The sequence below is a fragment of the Lynx canadensis genome, chromosome A3 (genome assembly GCF_007474595.2).
Source record: "Lynx canadensis isolate LIC74 chromosome A3, mLynCan4.pri.v2, whole genome shotgun sequence".
Classification (NCBI taxonomy): domain Eukaryota; kingdom Metazoa; phylum Chordata; class Mammalia; order Carnivora; family Felidae; genus Lynx; species Lynx canadensis.
The window spans coordinates 110009062-110026591 of NC_044305.1; the positions used below are offsets into that span (position 1 = coordinate 110009062).

Here is a 17530-nt window from a genome sequence, read left to right on the forward strand (position 1 = left end):
ACAGAATGGTAGTTCTATTTATTAAAGCTAAATAAATCTAATACTTGTAGAGTAGGTTAAGATAAAGTCATTGGGATTTGTATTTATATTAGGAATATTACTTAAAATAATAGGCATTGTTTTATGTGATGGATTTAATTCTAAAAAGGCATGTTTTCTGGATCTTATTCTCTTACAAATTAAAGAAGGAATATATATAAACACACTCATAGAGGTATCTACATACATATATCTGTAGACACACACATACTTGTAGCTACTTTAGCTGATTTGGGACATGTCATAGGTTTGTGTATATGAAAATCAAGGTTACCAAAATATATTTCTAGTCTGAAAGCTGCAGTCCTGCCTTGCCTACTGCCTGTAGGGCGTGACCACCTTAATAATACAATCAGCAACATATAAATTTACATTTCAGTCTTACCCTACTTCACTACAAGGTCTTTAAATTTAACTCTCTAGCATCTGTGTTTTCTTCAGATCTCTGTTAGTGTACACATTTATGTTTTAAATGTGATTGGTTTGGGGGCACCTGGGTGGCTCAGTTGGTTAAGTGTCCAATTTCAGCTCAGGTCATGATCTCACGGTCTGTAAGATTATCTCTAGGTAGTGGAATGGGGGTAAAGGAATGGATTTGCTGGTTTTGCCTTTATATGTTCATGTAAAGTTTGAATATTTTCCCCCAGGTTTTGGTATTTTTAATGAGGAAGAAGAATTTTTTTTTTAAAGCTATCAAAATACAGCTTATTGAACTACTCTCTTAATGAGTACTTGGATGGTTCTGTTATAGGACAATAGTCAACATATGGCAAAATAGTCAATATTAATAATTGTCATCAAAGAAGTACTCATTAAAGCAATGAGATACTTCTTTCTATCTATGAATTTTTAAAGATCAATGACAGCACCCAATGCTCGGGGGGAGAGGTGTTAAACTTCACTTTCATACATTGTTGTTGGTATTATCAACAGTATCTATCTGGTCAGTATCTCTTAGGAAACATACTTTGACCTAGTAATTCAGTTGGTTGTGGTCTATCCCAGAGAAATAAATAATTCCCTTAAAAGTCTATAAGCATGAAAGGTAGCCTACTGAATTGGAGAGGATATTTGCAAATGGCATATCTAATAAAGGGTTAATGTCCAGAATATATAAAGAACTTATGCAATTAAACATTCAAAAAACAAATAATCTAATTAAAAATAGGCACAAGACATGAACAGATGTTTCTCCAAAGAAGATGTACAGATGGCCAATGGACACATGAAAAGATGCTTAACATCACTCATCATCAGGGAAGTGCAAATCAAAACCACAATGAGATATCACCTCACACCTGTCAGAATGACTAAAATCAAAAATACAGGAAACAACAGATGTTGGCAAGGATGTGGAGTAAAAGGAACCCTCTTGGACTGTTGGTGGGAATGCAGACCGGTATAGCCACAGTGGAAAACAGTGTGGAGATTTCTCAAAAAGTTAAAAATAGAACTATCTTATGATCCACTAATCGCACTGCTAGGCATATACCCCCCAAAATACAAAAACTAACTCAAAGGGATACATGCACTCCTATGTTTGTTGTAGCATTGTCTACAATAGCCAAATTATGGAAGCAGCCCAACTGTGCATCAGTAGATGATGGATAAAGAAGATGTGTTTATATATATGTAAACACAGTGGAATATTTTCAACCATAAAAAAGAATGAAAGCTGCAACAACATAGATGGAGTTAAGTGAAAAAAGAGTATAAAGTTAAGTGAAAAAAGTCGGAGAAAGACAAATACCATATGATTTCACTTATATGTGGAATTTAAGAAACAAAACAAAATGAGCAAAGCAAAGAAAAAGAGACAAACCAAGAAACAGGCTCTTTATAAGAGAACAAACTGATGGTTACCAGAGGGAGGTATGTGGGGATGGGTGAATAGGTGATAGGGATTAAAGAGTACACTTATCATAGTGAGCACTGAGTATTATGTAGAACTGTTAAATCACTATATTGTACACCTGAAACTAATAGAACACTATGTTAACTACACTGGAATTAAAATTAAAAGCTTAAAAAAAGTCTATATGCATGAAGAACATCATTAGCAATTTATTTTGTAATAGTGAAAAGTTACAGTCTGAATGTCCAACTATAGTGAAATGAGTATTAGGAAGTAAACCCTTTTAACAGTGACCTAACAAAGGTCACAAGTCTGGTGGTGGGTAGTCTTTTTCTCTGACATAAGCTGGTGCAGTTATTCAGCGATGACGTAAAGAAACTAGGCTTTTTTCTGTTATTCTCTTCTGCCATCCTTCACCCCCAGTGTGTTGGCTTATTGTCTTCTTTGTTGCATTATGGTTATAAAATTGCCATAGTTACAGACATCAAGTGAAAAGTAGCAAAAAGGTTTGCTTGGGTGTTTTTTGTTGTGTCTCCTTTATCAGTGAATGATAAACTTCCCCATAAGTACCATCCCCATGCCCAGCAGGTATCCATATATATATATCTCATTGGTTGCATAGCCATGTTTGGCCACAACAGAATCTAAGAAAGCATGACTTTTGCTTTCTAGACTCTGTAGTGGGAAGTTACAAGGTAGAAAGGGGTTGGAAGTGTGTATTTTGAGTAGCCAGTCCAGAAGATCTGTTGCAATGGTTAAGTAAGTATGGTAACTTGAAGGTCTGTAATAAACTCCATGAAAATGATGGTATAAAAACAGTAATAACACAGAAAATTAGATTAGTTACATACTGTGTTTAGCAGAATGCCTGGTTCTCAAAAACCCTTATTTTCTTGCCTCCTGACTGAACATTAATTTAAGTGCCATAAAGTAGTAAAACAGTATTTACATACAGAGGAGTTTTTCTTTAATAGAAAATAATAAGTACTCTTGGGCTTCAGAGAAGGGAGAGATTACTTTGAGCTAAATAGGCCAAGACTTGGCATTGGTAGAATTTGAAATTTCAGAAGAGCGTTTGGGGAGGTAGTGGGGATGAAGAGAGGAACATTAGCCAAAGTGTGGGACTGGGAAAGTTCAGGCCATATTTGAAGACTAAAATACTGTCCCCTTTGATTGGAATACAGGATGTGTTCAGGAGAAGGGAATGTGGAAGACAAAGCTGGACAGGTGAGGTGGGAACAGATTGTAGATAGCCTTAAATTCCATTGGGAAGATTTTGGGCTTTAGTTACATAGCATTGTAGATTTATAGGTCCACAATGTAGACATAATGAATGAATGTTTTAAATATGAAAAGTGTTGCCTCTTGAAGACTGTTTCTTTAGAGATTATATATCAATCAAAAGGGAATTCGATTGGTGTAAAACATGTTCAGAACTGCTTTGAAGTTTTCTGACCATAAAGAAAATGATACATTATAGAAAACTTTTCATATGCAAGGAATACTTTCTGAGACTTTTTGTGAATCCTCAGGTTTTAAAATTCAGACCTCTTTGTGTGGGATCCTTGCTTCCTCTGAATTTTATTTCCTTTGAGAGTCACGTTTCATATGTATATATGAATTCCTGTTAAGTTAATAGTCTTCTCAGTGTTAATGAAAGTTTTATTTCTTTTGATGAATCGATTTTGCTCAGGTTGGAACACTTGCTGAGTCAGTTTAATGATTTTTTTTCTTTTTTGTATAGAACAGTTGGTGGACTTGTTCACATTCATACTTACAAGCTGTTACCAAATTTGACATTTTCTGACTAAGAGCTGTCACTTTCTTAGTACTTATGTTTTTCTTCACTTCCAACACCACTGCTAGCCGTTTGGCTTTCTTTGGGGTTGGGAGGAGACATTTTTGATAAGCTTAGTTTTTAAAAAATTATTTTAGAGTTATTGCTTTCGACCTTTGAGATGTGAATGCTTGTTTAGGCTAGCATTTACTCTGGATCTGGCCTCTAGCCTCACATCGTCTTAATGGAATGTTTTCTGGGTGGTTCTCAAACAATGATAACTGTGAATATTACATCTTTGAATGTCAAGTTTATTATACTGCACATTCACAGATCTATCCCTTGACTGATATCTTATTCTCTCACTTCACTCTGTGTATGTATATGAATATGTACATATTTTTCTTTTTCCTTTTTCCAGCTTTATTGAGATATAATTGACATATAACATTGTGCAAGTTATAGTGCACAATATGTTGATCTAATACACTTGTATATTACATATACATGTATGTGTGTCTACACATGTAATATACACATGTATATATACACACATATATATGTAGATGAAGTTTCCATTTCTTTGTGCAAATGTTAGAAACATTTGTAAAGATTTGAGATATAGGAGGACATGCCATGAGAATTGATTGGTTGAAGGATAGAGGAAACTTTATAAGGAGTCAAGAAACCTGATGTACGATTATTTATATTTTGCCATCACCTGATAATGTGTATGTAATTAATTTAGTGTTTTAAATGTGAATTTGACCAGTGGAGAGTTTCTTGTGTAGGACAGTTTATATTTGTAATCATGTATTTAGGGATGGTGGGATTGCTGTGAAAGAATACACCCCTGTCTCTTGTAGAACTTCAGACATAATCTGTCATCTAGAAAAAATTCCTCATCTTTTCTGGAAAGGAATACTAGATAAGTAAAAATAATAGCATGGAGCTTTTATGAGGAAAATTTCAGGAAACTCATTCATTTGTTAAAAGATAAAGCTAGCTGTAAAGTTAATACTAGATTAAAATACAGTTTCTGAGATGAACATCAGTTTTGTACTTGACCCCAGAATTGAATAGGCGTCCCACTGTATTTTGTGTTTATTTTTTATATTCAATGCTTTTGCCTATAATTGTGTTTCTGGTTCTAGTTACATACAACATATGCTACTGGTCCATCTGTGTTGTATTCGGCATACAATGGTTCTTCTACTAGACTGTTTTGTTGTTTTGTTACTATCATAGCCCTAGTGTCAATAACTGTGCCTGGTGCAAGGTAGGTGCTCAGTTAATATTGTTAAATGAATAAATGTGAATATTTTACTAAATTTACTACTCAAATCCTCAGTTACTAGGAGACCTCATTTTCTGGTCTTAGCTTTTTTCTTTAAAATTTTTTTTTAAATGTTTATTTACTTTTGAGATAGAGAGAGAGGGCACAAGCAGGGGAGGGGCAGAGAGAGAGGGAGACACAGCATCTGAAGCAGGCTCCAGGCTCTGAGCTGTCAGGACAGAGCCTGATGCAGGTCTTAAACTCACAAACTGTGAGATCATGACCTGAACCAAAGTCGGATGCCCAACTGACTGAGCCACCCAGGTGCCCCTTAGCTTTTTTCTATACATACGTGTTCTGGTCTTGCACCATCACTAGATTGGAAGCGCACTGTGAGTAGGAACCTGGTTTTATTTGTTTTTCCTTTTTTCTTTACAATAATTTGGACTGTGGTGGGTAATAGGTATTCTCTAAAGATGTGATTTTAACTGAATGAAAAATGATCAATTTTATTTTTTTTATCACGAGACTACAAAAATACAGTCATAAACAAGAAATTTGGCAGAGAAAACAGCTAATGTGTCTTTGTCTGTCAGCTTGAGGGCCTATATAACACTTTGTACTTCTGTGGCATAGAGAGCTGGGGTTCTGGGACAGCTCTGTTTCTTGCTCTTTAACGGCCTATTTGCTTTATTTTTGGCTTTCTAACTATGTCACAGATGGTGTAGGTCAGTGGTTCTCCAAGTGTTGTCCCAGAATAGCAGCATTAGCATCACCTGGGTACTTGCTAGAAATGCAAATTCTCAGGCCCATTCCAGACTGAGGGTGGAGCCTGGCCCGAGCAATGTGTGTTATAGCAAGTCCTCTCTTTGATTCCTTTGCAGTACAGTTTGATGTCTCTGAGTGGTCACACTGTCTTTAGGAGAGAGGGCTGCTAGAGGCAACAGTTGTGTGCCAAAGAAAACCAACTTGCAGCCAGAATTTAAGAGAGCAATGTAATCCAAAGTTTTTCAGAGGGAACAAGTGTAGTTTATAAAGGTGTTAGGATATAAAGCAAATTATTGAAACTTCATTGTATGCTTTTACTTAGCTTAAGTAAACTGTATTATTCACTTTTATTTTTCAAGGATTTCTCTTGTTATTTGTGAGTTTATGCTCAAATGGAAAGTGAGAAGCTTAAATTGGTCAAGTTTTCTCATACTTCAGATTTTTGCAAAAGTGAGTGCTCTGCCCATTGCAGATGAGCAAGAAACAACTGAAAAGTGTCCAACCCAAGCTAATATTTTGCGTATTTTTCTTTTTTGAATATGCTTTACAGTGATTTCAGTTTTGAATTTGAAACCTTTTAAGATTTAGAGTACAAGATAGTTTAAATGGTTTCAATAAATTAAATGGTACATTTAAAATAATTTGTTTTTAGATATTCCTGTGTGTGCAGATAAACCTTAGATATAGCAGGTTTATATTCCTTATATATGTCCTCTTGACAAATTGGAATTGGAAAGTAATACAGAAATTAATTTTTGTTTACCATGTAGACTTAAGTTGTAAAATATCCAGTTATTGCTGTTTTTATGTTTTGTATTTCTAATGGTTAGGAAATGAAGACCTAATTTTAGGTAAATAATGTAAAATCTTAATAAGGCTTGTATGCGTTCTAACTTTTATTTTCCTTGAAGGTAATTCCAAAGTTTTCTTTTCACAAATATGTGCCATTACCATTAGGTTTCCCTGTACACATAAATGGATGTATGATGATTTACAATTTAAAAAATATTCTATCTGTAATACTTGAAAGCTATTTTCATACTTTATCTACTTGATCATGTTGAATTTACTTCATTTTTCTACTTTTTTTCTTAAGATTTCAATTGCATGTCATAATCTTTTGTTCCTGGAACTCTGGAAAGTTCAAAAGAGTTCACTCCAAGAATGTTGAGGTGACATTAGTGAAGGCAGAAGTGAGAGTTTTAGAAAGTAGGCAAGTTGTAGCTTACGTAGTTCAGAGAGAAGTGAACCTATGCAATGAAAAATTCAATAACTGAATGCATCACTTCCATATTACTGGACAGTATCGGAATATATTTGCTCCCTAGAAATCTGTCTCTCTTAGTTTAGAAGGAATTCTTCTATAGTGGTGTGCAGGGAGAACTTTTAAGGGGCCCTTTGGACAATGTATTGTCTGTCATATCCTTGTTGTAATACTCCCTCTATGTTGCATGTGTGCCTTGAGTTTTCCAGGTGGTGATTCATTTATGGTCTTGGACTGTCATCTTAGTTCATTTGTGAGAATGCTGTGCTCTTTAGGGGCATAAACTCAATCTCTTGGTGCTTTTTTTTTTTTCTCTTTTATAAAAATAATGTATTTGGATTGAAACATCCAAGACCAAGTCTACAAACTGGTGGCTTGTGGAGCCAGATCTAGTGAACTAGTTTGGCTGTAATCGTTTTAAGTTTTTCAGTTAAGGGACTTTTATGCATAGTAACATGCCTATAGGACAGCATTCAGAAGGCGTAAGGAGGGACATGTACATTTAAAGGTAGTTTTAGCTCTATTCTTCTTTCAGCCACCCGGTTGTTTTCTTTGAGGACCTTCAGAATGGATACATATTTGTGAATCATTCCAGGGTTATTACTTATACAGAGAAGCATAATAGTATATTTACCTTTTTTTTTTTTAAGCCAAATGGTTGCAAACTACATACGTTGTTCTGTGTTTTGCTTTTATTTTCATTTAATCTATCTTGGAATTCATTCTATATCAATATAATAAGAACTGTCTTCTTTGTAACAAATGCGTAGCTTTCCTTTGTATAGATGTAGCCCACTTTTTTTCCTATTTTCTTTGTTTTTTCCTTTCTTCCTTCCCTTCCGTTCTTTCAGTCTTTTCTTCCCTTCAGTCTCCGTCTTCCTCCTGCCTTTTTCAGTTAAATAATCCAATTCAAACAATAGTATCTTACCATATTAGAAAAACCTTTACCTGGGATTTACCTTTTATTTTGAAAGGGTAGAATTTATGCCAGTTATTATGTTTTAGACTCAGGTGATTTTTATAGAAGAAATTAGTCTGTCAGAACATGTGTTTTCAGATCTTTTGTTTCTAACTTTTTGAGTAGCGTTTTCCAGAGGGAAAAAAATTTAAGACATTGGCTTTTTCTTCCTCTTTTTTTTTTTTTCAACGTTTATTTATTTTTGGGACAGAGAGAGACAGAGCATGAACGGGGGAGGGGCAGAGAGAGAGGGAGACACAGAATCGGAAACAGGCTCCAGGCTCTGAGCCATCAGCCCAGAGCCCGACGCGGGGCTCGAACTCACGGACCGCGAGATCGTGACCTGGCTGAAGTTGGACGCTCAACCGACTGCGCCACCCAGGCGCCCCCTTTTTTTTTTTTTTTTTTTTTAAGATATTAGTTGAGGACCTGATTTTCTATTAGTTTTACTCATAATTAATTTAACCAGTTCCCTGTAGATGGACATTTGGATTATGCATACATTTTTGGGTGTAATTTTTCAATATATCATTTCACACATGTGCAAATATATTTGAAGGGTAATGATCTAGAATTAGAATTGCTGAGTAAAGAGTGTGTGCATTTGCAGAGTGGATGGATGTTACCAAATTGTCCACTGTAGTGAAACTGACAAATGCCTTTTTCCCCTGACATATTGTTTTATTACATTATTGAACTTAGTCTGATAGAAAAGGGCAAATCTGATTATAATTTCAATTGGTATTCTCGTACATGTGACGTTAAACATCTTTTTAATAAGTTTGAGCTTTTTGTATTTCCTTTCTATCAATATGTCCTTTGTATGTTTTTCTGTTGAGTCCTTGGAGTCCTTGATTTTTATCTTATTGGTAGGTGCTCTTACTATATTAAGAAAAGCAAACTCTCGTGATTTGTGATATGACTACATTTTCTATTTTGTTTTGACATTTGTCAAAAAAAGAATTATCTTATTTCTCATAATAGTTTTTCAGTAACTTTTTAATTGCTATATGTGTAAATATTTTTTGAGATAAAATTTATTAGTCTTTTATGGCTTTGGGTTTTGTCTTATCCTCAGAAAGGCATTCCTAACCCTGAGATTATTAAAACAAAAGCAAACCCTACCTTTTTTTCACATACTTCGGGGTTCTTTGAAAAATTTTTAATATTTTGATGTGAGAAATATTTTCCAGATAGCTGCCCATCAACATTTATTGAATAATCCATGTTTCCGCCAGTGATCTGCAGTGTCCCCTTTAGCTTATACCAAATTCCTATATATATTAGGTTTTTTTTTTTTGATTGCCCATACCATAGCTCTCTGTTCATGCATCAGTACCACCATTTAAGTGACTATAGAAATATGTTTTAAAATATTTCAGGAATTTTAAATAATTTGTTTATTTTGCTTATTTAGTTTTCCACTTATACTTTAGAGTCATTGTGTGCTGTATTCTTTGCATGGCTTTTATTTTTTTATTGAAAGATTTATTGTAATCAGCTTATTTTTGTTATAAATAGGATTGTTTTCTATAATTATGTTAACTTTTTATAGAAGCTCATTCGTTTTAATTTTTTTTTAACTTTTTTAAAGTTTATTTATTTATTTTGAGAGAGAGAGAGAGAGCATGTGCATGCATGCACAAGCAGGGGAGGGCTAGAGAGAGGGAGAGACAGAATCCCAAGCAGGTTCTGTACTCTGAGCGCAGAGTTCAATCAATGCAGGGCTCAAACTCATGAACCAGTGAGATCATGACCTGCAAGAGTTGGATGCTTTACCGACCGAGCCACCCAGGTGCCCTTTATGGGTTTTAATTTATTTTAATACGTAGCCAATTTACTAAAATTCCTCTATTTTCTTAAATACGTTTGTAGTCAGTTGCCTTGGATTTTCCATGTATCCACTTGTATCATTTGCAAATAATGATGATTTTATTTCCTCTTTTCTGTTTTTAAACATTTCTTTCTTGACTAATGGCATTGGCCACCACCTCCAGAATATGGTTAAATATTTGTGATGAAAAATGGACATCCTTGTTTTGTTCCTGATTGTCAGTACCTCTTGGGTTTTTCCATTATGCATGATGCTAACTTTGAATTGAACTTGTATCTTATCATATTAAGGAAGTTGGCATAGTGTTTCAAAATTAAGAAGAAAATTTAGATCTTGTATTGACAGAACTGTCGCAAGGGTAATACACAGAATTAAAAAAAATTTTTTTTTAACATTTATTTATTTTTGAGAGACAGAAAGAGTAAGAGCGTGAGCGGGAGAGGGGCAGAGTGAGAGGGAGACACAGAATCCAAAGCAGGCCACAGGCTCTGAGTTGTCAGCACAGAGCCCGATGTGGGGCTCGAACTCACAAACTGTGAGATCATGACCTGAGCTGAAGTCGGACACTTAACCGACTGAGCCACCCAGACGCCCCCACAGAAACCATTTGAGGACAAGTTGTCAGGTAATCTGATAGCCTGTTGTTTCCCACCAAATACTTTAAAAGTGTTTATTTCCTATAAATAAGTACTATCTTATGTAACAACATATAACCATCAAAATCAGGAAGTTAACACTGGATATATTACTACCATCTAATCCTCAGACCCCGTTCATGTTTCATCAGTTGTCCTAATAATGTCCTTTTATAGCCAAATCCAGTTTAGAATCATACATTATACTTGGCTTTCATGCCTTTTTAGTCTCCTTCAATCTAAAACAGTCTTTCCTTGACTTTTATGACTTGACACTTTTGAACATTACAAGAAATCTACTGTAAAATGTCCCTCAAGTTGAGTTTGCCTGTGTTTCCTTATGATGCATTTCGGGTTATGCATCTTCGGCAGAAATACCACATAGGTGTTCTGTGATCACCAAGAAATAACACAGATATTCCTGTTAATCTTTTTTGTTTTTCTTTCCAGGTAACTCTATCTTCTCTGCAATCTTTCTCTTTAACAGTTCTGGGTCTTTTATTTTTATTAAATATTTAATCCGATATGTGAATTGACAGGAAGATGGAGAAGCAAGTGTACTGGGAACACAAGGAGTGGCTGGTGGGTTCAGAAATGAGTCACAGTAAAGACTTTTCCAGTATTATGGACTGAAGTTTGAGAAGCATCCAGGGACCACGATGGAGACAGAAGTATAAAACTTGCCGAAGGATATATAGTGGAAGACGTTGATCGTTGATGTTATTATTACTTTGATTACATAATTATGCTGATTAGATTATTATTTTTATTAAAGCCATTTTGAAGAGTATGAAGAATTCTATGCCAAAGCACTGTTTGGTCAAAGCAGTTGGACTATCATATCCTTTTGTCAGGACTTCCATTTTTGTCAGCTTTAGATGAAATTATTATTATGCTTACATAAAATAATGATTGCCTTGTAGAGTACATAATTTCAAAAGGTTTTATGATCATTAAGTGTAGGTAGTGTAGATATTTGATGCCTTTTCCTTGTGTATACAATTGTTTTTGGACAATTTTTAATTCAATAAGATGGAAATAATCCTTTTAATTGCAATGTAACTTTTTAAAAAATATAATTTATTGTTAAATTGGCTTTCATGCAACACCCAGTGCTCATCCCAACAAGTGCCCTCCTCAATGCCCATCACCCACTTTCTCCTCTTCCCCACCCCCATCAACCCTCAGTTTGCTCTCTGTATTTAAGTCTCTTATGGTTTGCCTCCCTCCCTCTCTGTTTGTCACTCCCCCCCCCCCCCCCCACTTCCCTTCCCACATGGTCTTCTGTTAAGTTTCTCAAGTACCACATATGAGTGAAAACATATGGTGTCTTTCTCTGACTGACTTATTTCACTTAGCATAATACTCTCCAGTTCCATCCACGTTACTGCAAATGGCAGGATTTCATTCTTTCTCATTGCCAAGTAGTATTCTGTGGTATATATAAACCACATCTTCTTTATCCATTCATCAGTTGATGGACATTTAGGCTCTGTAACTTTTTTTTTTTTTTTAATTTTTTTTCAATGTTTTTATTTAGGCTTTGTAACTTTTAAGAGCTTACTGAAACGAGAACAAAAACAGCACTACCTTCATTTTGAAGGTTATAAGATGCTTGGTAAATTGGATTTTATGTTCATTATGGCATTGAAAAACCAGAAAGGAATGTTATTCAAATGGAGTAGAAGTAAGTTTAGTGGCTCACTCACTAAACCTTGGTTGGACAATCCACAATTTCTTAGGGGTGTGGTAAGGTCATCATTAGATACAAGTTATTGCTTGTTAAAGCACTGTGGAAATATAAATAACATTGTCATCTGGGTTAATGTAATAGAAATGGGAGGGGAAAACATGAGAACAGTGAAATTGATATAGCAATCCTTGAGGGCCCTTAAATGCCCTATGTATTATTTTAACTAGTTAGTGTTTGCAACACAGTTTCAGTTCCTTAAGTGGAAGTTACTATTTCAATTCTACATGTCTTTTTAGATATTCTGGAGAGCCATTCTGCCCAAGCTGTGTTTCTGAAGACATGAGTTTTACAGTTTGTTTACATATTAAACCGTAGGGTTTGTTTTTGTTTTTGTTTTTGTTTTTGTCTTTATTCCTTGGAGGGGCTAGGAACCTCTGGAGGGCCATTGTCTCTGATTTTCCTTTTTTGAACTTTCACTTTTTACCTTGCATATTAAATCTCTTAAAAGGAGGTGGGGTGAAAGGTAGGGATTGAGAAAAGGCAGCTACTTTTCATTTGTAGGGGAGGTCCAGAATAAAGTCTTTCAAGACAATCTGAAATCCATCATAAGATTTAAATATGTAGTGAAGCTGTGAGAACTGTTACTTTGCGATGATATTATAAGAACTCATGATTTTATTTTCCCACTTTCCCCATCTTCATTTTTTATAAAAGAGAAATCCCCTTAATGCCACAAACATTTGAGCAAACTATACTGTATCCTTTGCATATGTCTGCATTTATATTGATTGTTTTAGATTATGGACTCTTAGAGGATATACATTACCTGTTTTAACATCCCTAGTCTGAAGTAAAATGTGTATTTAAAAAAAAGTTTTTCCCCCTTGCAATCAGTGCCTTTCTATATGCTTACATATTTTGTGACATGTATGTAAAGGAAGCATATTTGTCTCTAAGTGCCCTATCTTCCAAGGGTTCTTTCTTCAGCTGAGTTAAAAACTTTTTTTGTTTGGTCCAAACTGAGTTTTGTCTTCTTCTTTTTTATCTACTCAGGCCCAGATTGCCTTCCTTCAGGGGGAAAGAAAAGGTCAAGAAAATTTGAAGAAGGATCTTGTGAGGAGGATCAAAATGCTGGAGTATGCTCTTAAACAGGAAAGGTAATTCAGTGGGATGGAAGGCTGTGTTCTCTTTAAAGACTGGACTAATTTTTCTGTTATTCCTAAAACTAATCCAAATGTTAATACTTTATACTTTTGAATTAAAGAAATAGTACCTGTAATGCACATTTACAAATGGTTGTAATATTGAATGTTATCGTGACTGTTTAATGGTCATGAACAATAAATCGATTTGTATGATTTTTTTATTTTTATTTATTTATTTTTTCAACGTTTATTTATTTTTGGGACAGAGAGAGACAGAGCATGAACGGGGGAGGGGCAGAGAGAGAGGGAGACACAGAATCGGAAACAGGCTCCAGGCTCTGAGCCATCAGCCCAGAGCCTGACGCGGGGCTCGAACTCACGGACCGCGAGATCGTGACCTGGCTGAAGTCGGACGCTTAACCGACTGCGCCACCCAGGCGCCCCTTGTATGATTTTTTTAAAAGTTTAGTAACATTTTCCCCCTGCCCTGTCCTTTCTAAGGAAACTTATGTGCTTCCTGAGCTGTCATGATCCATTTCTTTATGGGATTGAACTCGTTTTTGAGTTGTAAAGGAAATTTCTCTAATGCCTTTTCCTCATCATCTGGTATTCAGTTCGGTGTATTTTCTTTGGGGAAAAAGCAGACTGGATTGAGAACCTTTTCTAGACTTTTTTGGTATTTTGTTCCTTTGCTATGAGCTATTCATATCTCTCCAGAAGTGAATCTTCTCTTTCTATGTTGCTAGTGTTTAACCTTGGTTCACAGGGAAAGGACAATAGGTCATAGATGAGAGTTTAGGAGATTTTTGTGTGAATTATAAGTGTATATGTTTTAACAGGTGGTCTTTGGAATTTTTTGTCAGCAACATGAGACAGTTTTTTTGTTTTAGGTAATTGAGTACTTGATAGGCGATACTGAAATTCTCTATTTTGCTTGTTTTGATCACATGCTTTTCTCACTTTTTTTTAAGTTGATGAATGGGCTGTTTGCAAAACTGTCATAAAATAGCATTTAACAGATAATATTTATGGATATCAAGAAATAGATTAAACTTTATTAGAACTCATTTTCACCTTTACGTGAGATCTTTAAATGGCACAAGAAATTGAAAACACATTGACCTCTTGGTAAAAAAGAGATGATTCTTTTTTATTCCTTGAGAGGTTGATTGAAAGCTGTATTGGAGAGATGGTGTGGGTGAGGAACTACTTTTAAAAGTGTGCAATTTGGGAATATTTGAGATTTTAAGCAATTTAAATTACAGGTGTCATCAAAGAGAAAGAATAATAACATTAATGGCAACTTTATTAAGTACTGTGCACCAGGCCCTGAGGTTTAAAAACTAAGTAACTTGAGTATGTAGAGTTGCAAAGTTGTAGTACAGCTGTGATTCAGATCCTGCAGGTCTGTCTGATTCTGAAGTCTGTACTCTGTACCATCTATCATAATACAGTAGAATTAAAATATACAGGTACTCAAGTAACCAAGGATATTGCATGTGCGAGGCGTGTGTGTGTGTGTGTGTGAGAGAGAGAGAGAGAGGCCCTCCTCATTAAATATAGTCATTGCTCTATCCATCCAACTTAAGCACTGTGTTGGAGCTGAGTATAAACAAGGTCATTGTCCTTGTCCTTAAGGGCTCAGAGTAGCCCGAAACAGACTTGTAAACCACAAAAGTGCAGTGCAGTATCATGAGTGCTATGGAAGATGTCTGTACAGGGTACAGTGGGGTCACAAAGAAGGGAGTGGTTATTTGGATCTGGAAGGTAGAAGTAAGTAGAAGTGAGGATGTAACAAGAGGAGGTGAGACTTGAACAGCAGGTGTTTGCCAGATAAGCAAGGTTCAGGAAGTAGAGAGTGTATGTTTGGCAGGGAACAAAGCAGTTTGGTGCGTTCAGAAATTTACAGTCACGGTGTATGGAGGAGGGTAAGATGTTAGTTGTGATTTGATAAGTGATAATGATAGATGTGGGCAAGAACCAGATCATGGAGAGCCTAAGGAGTTCAAAATTTTATCTTACATATAATAGGAAACATTGAAGGTTTTTCAAAACCTTTTATTATAAAATTTCTCAAGCTTATAGAAGTTTCAAGAACTACATGCCCTTTACCCAGATTCACCAGTTGACATTTTGCTATATTTACTGGTATGCTCATTCTGTAGACATACTGCTTTTTTCCTGGATCATTTGCTACTTAGATGAAGACATTATACCCCTCATGCCTCTAAATACCTCCGTATATATCTTCTGCGAACAGGGACAGGGACATTCCCTTTTATAATTACAACTCATTATCAAAATTAAGGAAACTCAGTGTTGATATAGTTCTATTGTTTAATATAGCCCATATTCATATGTTCTGGTGATGATCTTTATAGCATTTTTTTCCACCAAATACCCCAGTAATGATTTTTATAGTATTTTTTTTCCTGGTCTAGGAATGCATGTTGCATTTAGTTGTTGTGCAGTTGAAAGGAGCATGGAATAGTGTGAAGTAGATTTTAGAAAGATCACCCTGACCTCAATATGGGGATGGACTGGAAAGATCTGTTAGTAGAACCAGGAAGATTCTAATAGTCTAGGATGAGAGATTATAACATAGTAGCTGCTAGAATAGAAGAGGCATCAGCTATGAAACATTTTAAGTAGAATCCATAAAAATTGGAGATGACTGGATATAGGGGATGAGGAAGAAAGATGATTCAAGAATGATTCCCAGGTTCCTGGCTTGAGTCAAAGTTTTGTTAAATTATCAAATGAATTAAAGATTAAGAAATGAGGGTTGAGGGGCGCCTGGGTGGCTCAGTCGGTTGAGCATCTGACTTTGGCTCAGGTCGTGATCTCACAGTTTGTGGGTTCGAGCCCTGCATCAGGCTCTGTGCTGACAGCTCAGAGCCTGGAGCCTGCTTTGGATTCTGTACCTCCCTCTCTGCCCCTCCCCTGCTCGTGCTCTGTCTCTTTCTTTCTCTCTCAAAAATAAATAAACATTAAAAAAAAGAAAAAAGAAGGGTTGAAAAGCAGATATGAGAGTAAGGCTCATGACTAGAGATGTATACTTGGGGCTCATTAATACTGTGGATAAAGTTGCAGGAGTAGTTGAAACAAGCAGTTGAACAAGTTCAACAAGTAGTTGAAACAAGTGTTGTGGGAAGAGAAGAATCAGCCAGAGCCCCAGGAAATGGAAAAGTTTGAGGAAAAGGGAGAGGAAGAAGAACCAGCAAAGGAACAGTTGGAGAAGGAAGGAGAGAGCAGTATATTGCAAGCAAGCTAAAGAAAGTGGGGGTTTGACAACTGTAGATGCCACACCGACTCTGAGTAAGCTGTAACCTGAAAGTAGTCATCCAGATTTGCCAGGTCAGAGCTTGTAAATGGCCTTGCCAGAAGAGCTTCAGGGAGGTAGCAGGAACACAAACCAGATCACAGGGGCTTGAGGGGTGAGAAGGTCAGATAAAGTGGAGACAGATATAGTCGCTTATTTTTTCAAGTAGTTTGACTTTGAAGAACAGAAGAGATAAAGAACTGGGTGGGTCTGGGGAAGACATTTTGTTTTCTTTCAACTAATGGAGTTCTCCTGGAAAAGATTTTGTATCTTCTGAGATTTATGGAATGATTTGAGGTTATTCCTGATCCTATGGCACTATTTAAGTGTAATAAATTAAGGAGTAACAGAGCATTTCTTTGTGGATTAGAGTCTTAAACATTTCAGTTCTTTAACTCTGAAATTATTTTTCTAATGCCCTAACGCCAGGAAGTTTTACAGATTTTGGAGTTGTAGAACATTTCAGTTCTTTTGATTCTGAAATTATTTTTCTAATGCTTTAAGCAAAGAATTTTTAAGAAGTTTTTTTTTGAGGAAAACTTGAAACATAAATGTAAAGAGAGTAATATCTTCTATATACACCTCCAAGCCTTAGCAGTTAATGTTCCTGTCAGTCTTGCTTCATCCTGATCTATTTTAGAACAGCAAATTCTAGACGTCTTTTAACCTGACACATTGTCATTTAACCTGACACACCTAAGTGTAAGGATCATAATTTAGAATTGCTGTGTTATTGATTTTCTGAGTAGTCCCATTTAAAAAGATCCAAAATTAAGTGAAACTGAATCTTTAACATTACAGAAAGATTACTCACCTAGCAATGAATTTATTTAAGGCATTCCCTAAAGTATAATAGAATATGCAAAATGAGCAAATGTATATCTAATTTTTCAAGAGTACACAGTGTGTAATTCAAGATTTACTCTGGAACTTCTATACTGAAAAACCTTAAATACTATATAAA

The 17530-nt window shown here is 35.6% G+C and overlaps 1 protein-coding gene across 4 annotated transcripts in view; it reads left to right on the forward strand.

Annotated features, from left to right (window-relative positions):
• The window catches only part of STRN (striatin), a 91354-nt gene that overhangs the window by 17502 nt on the left and 56322 nt on the right, over nt 1–17530 (forward strand). For 3 of the 4 annotated variants that reach the window (XM_030311312.1, XM_030311313.1, XM_030311315.1), the window contains one exon: nt 13153–13256. In XM_030311312.1, the coding sequence (XP_030167172.1) occupies nt 13153–13256 (104 nt within the window). Of the gene's footprint in view, nt 1–3058; nt 3122–13152; nt 13257–17530 lie in introns of those variants that run through there. The other variant, XM_030311314.1, reaches the window with a different exon arrangement.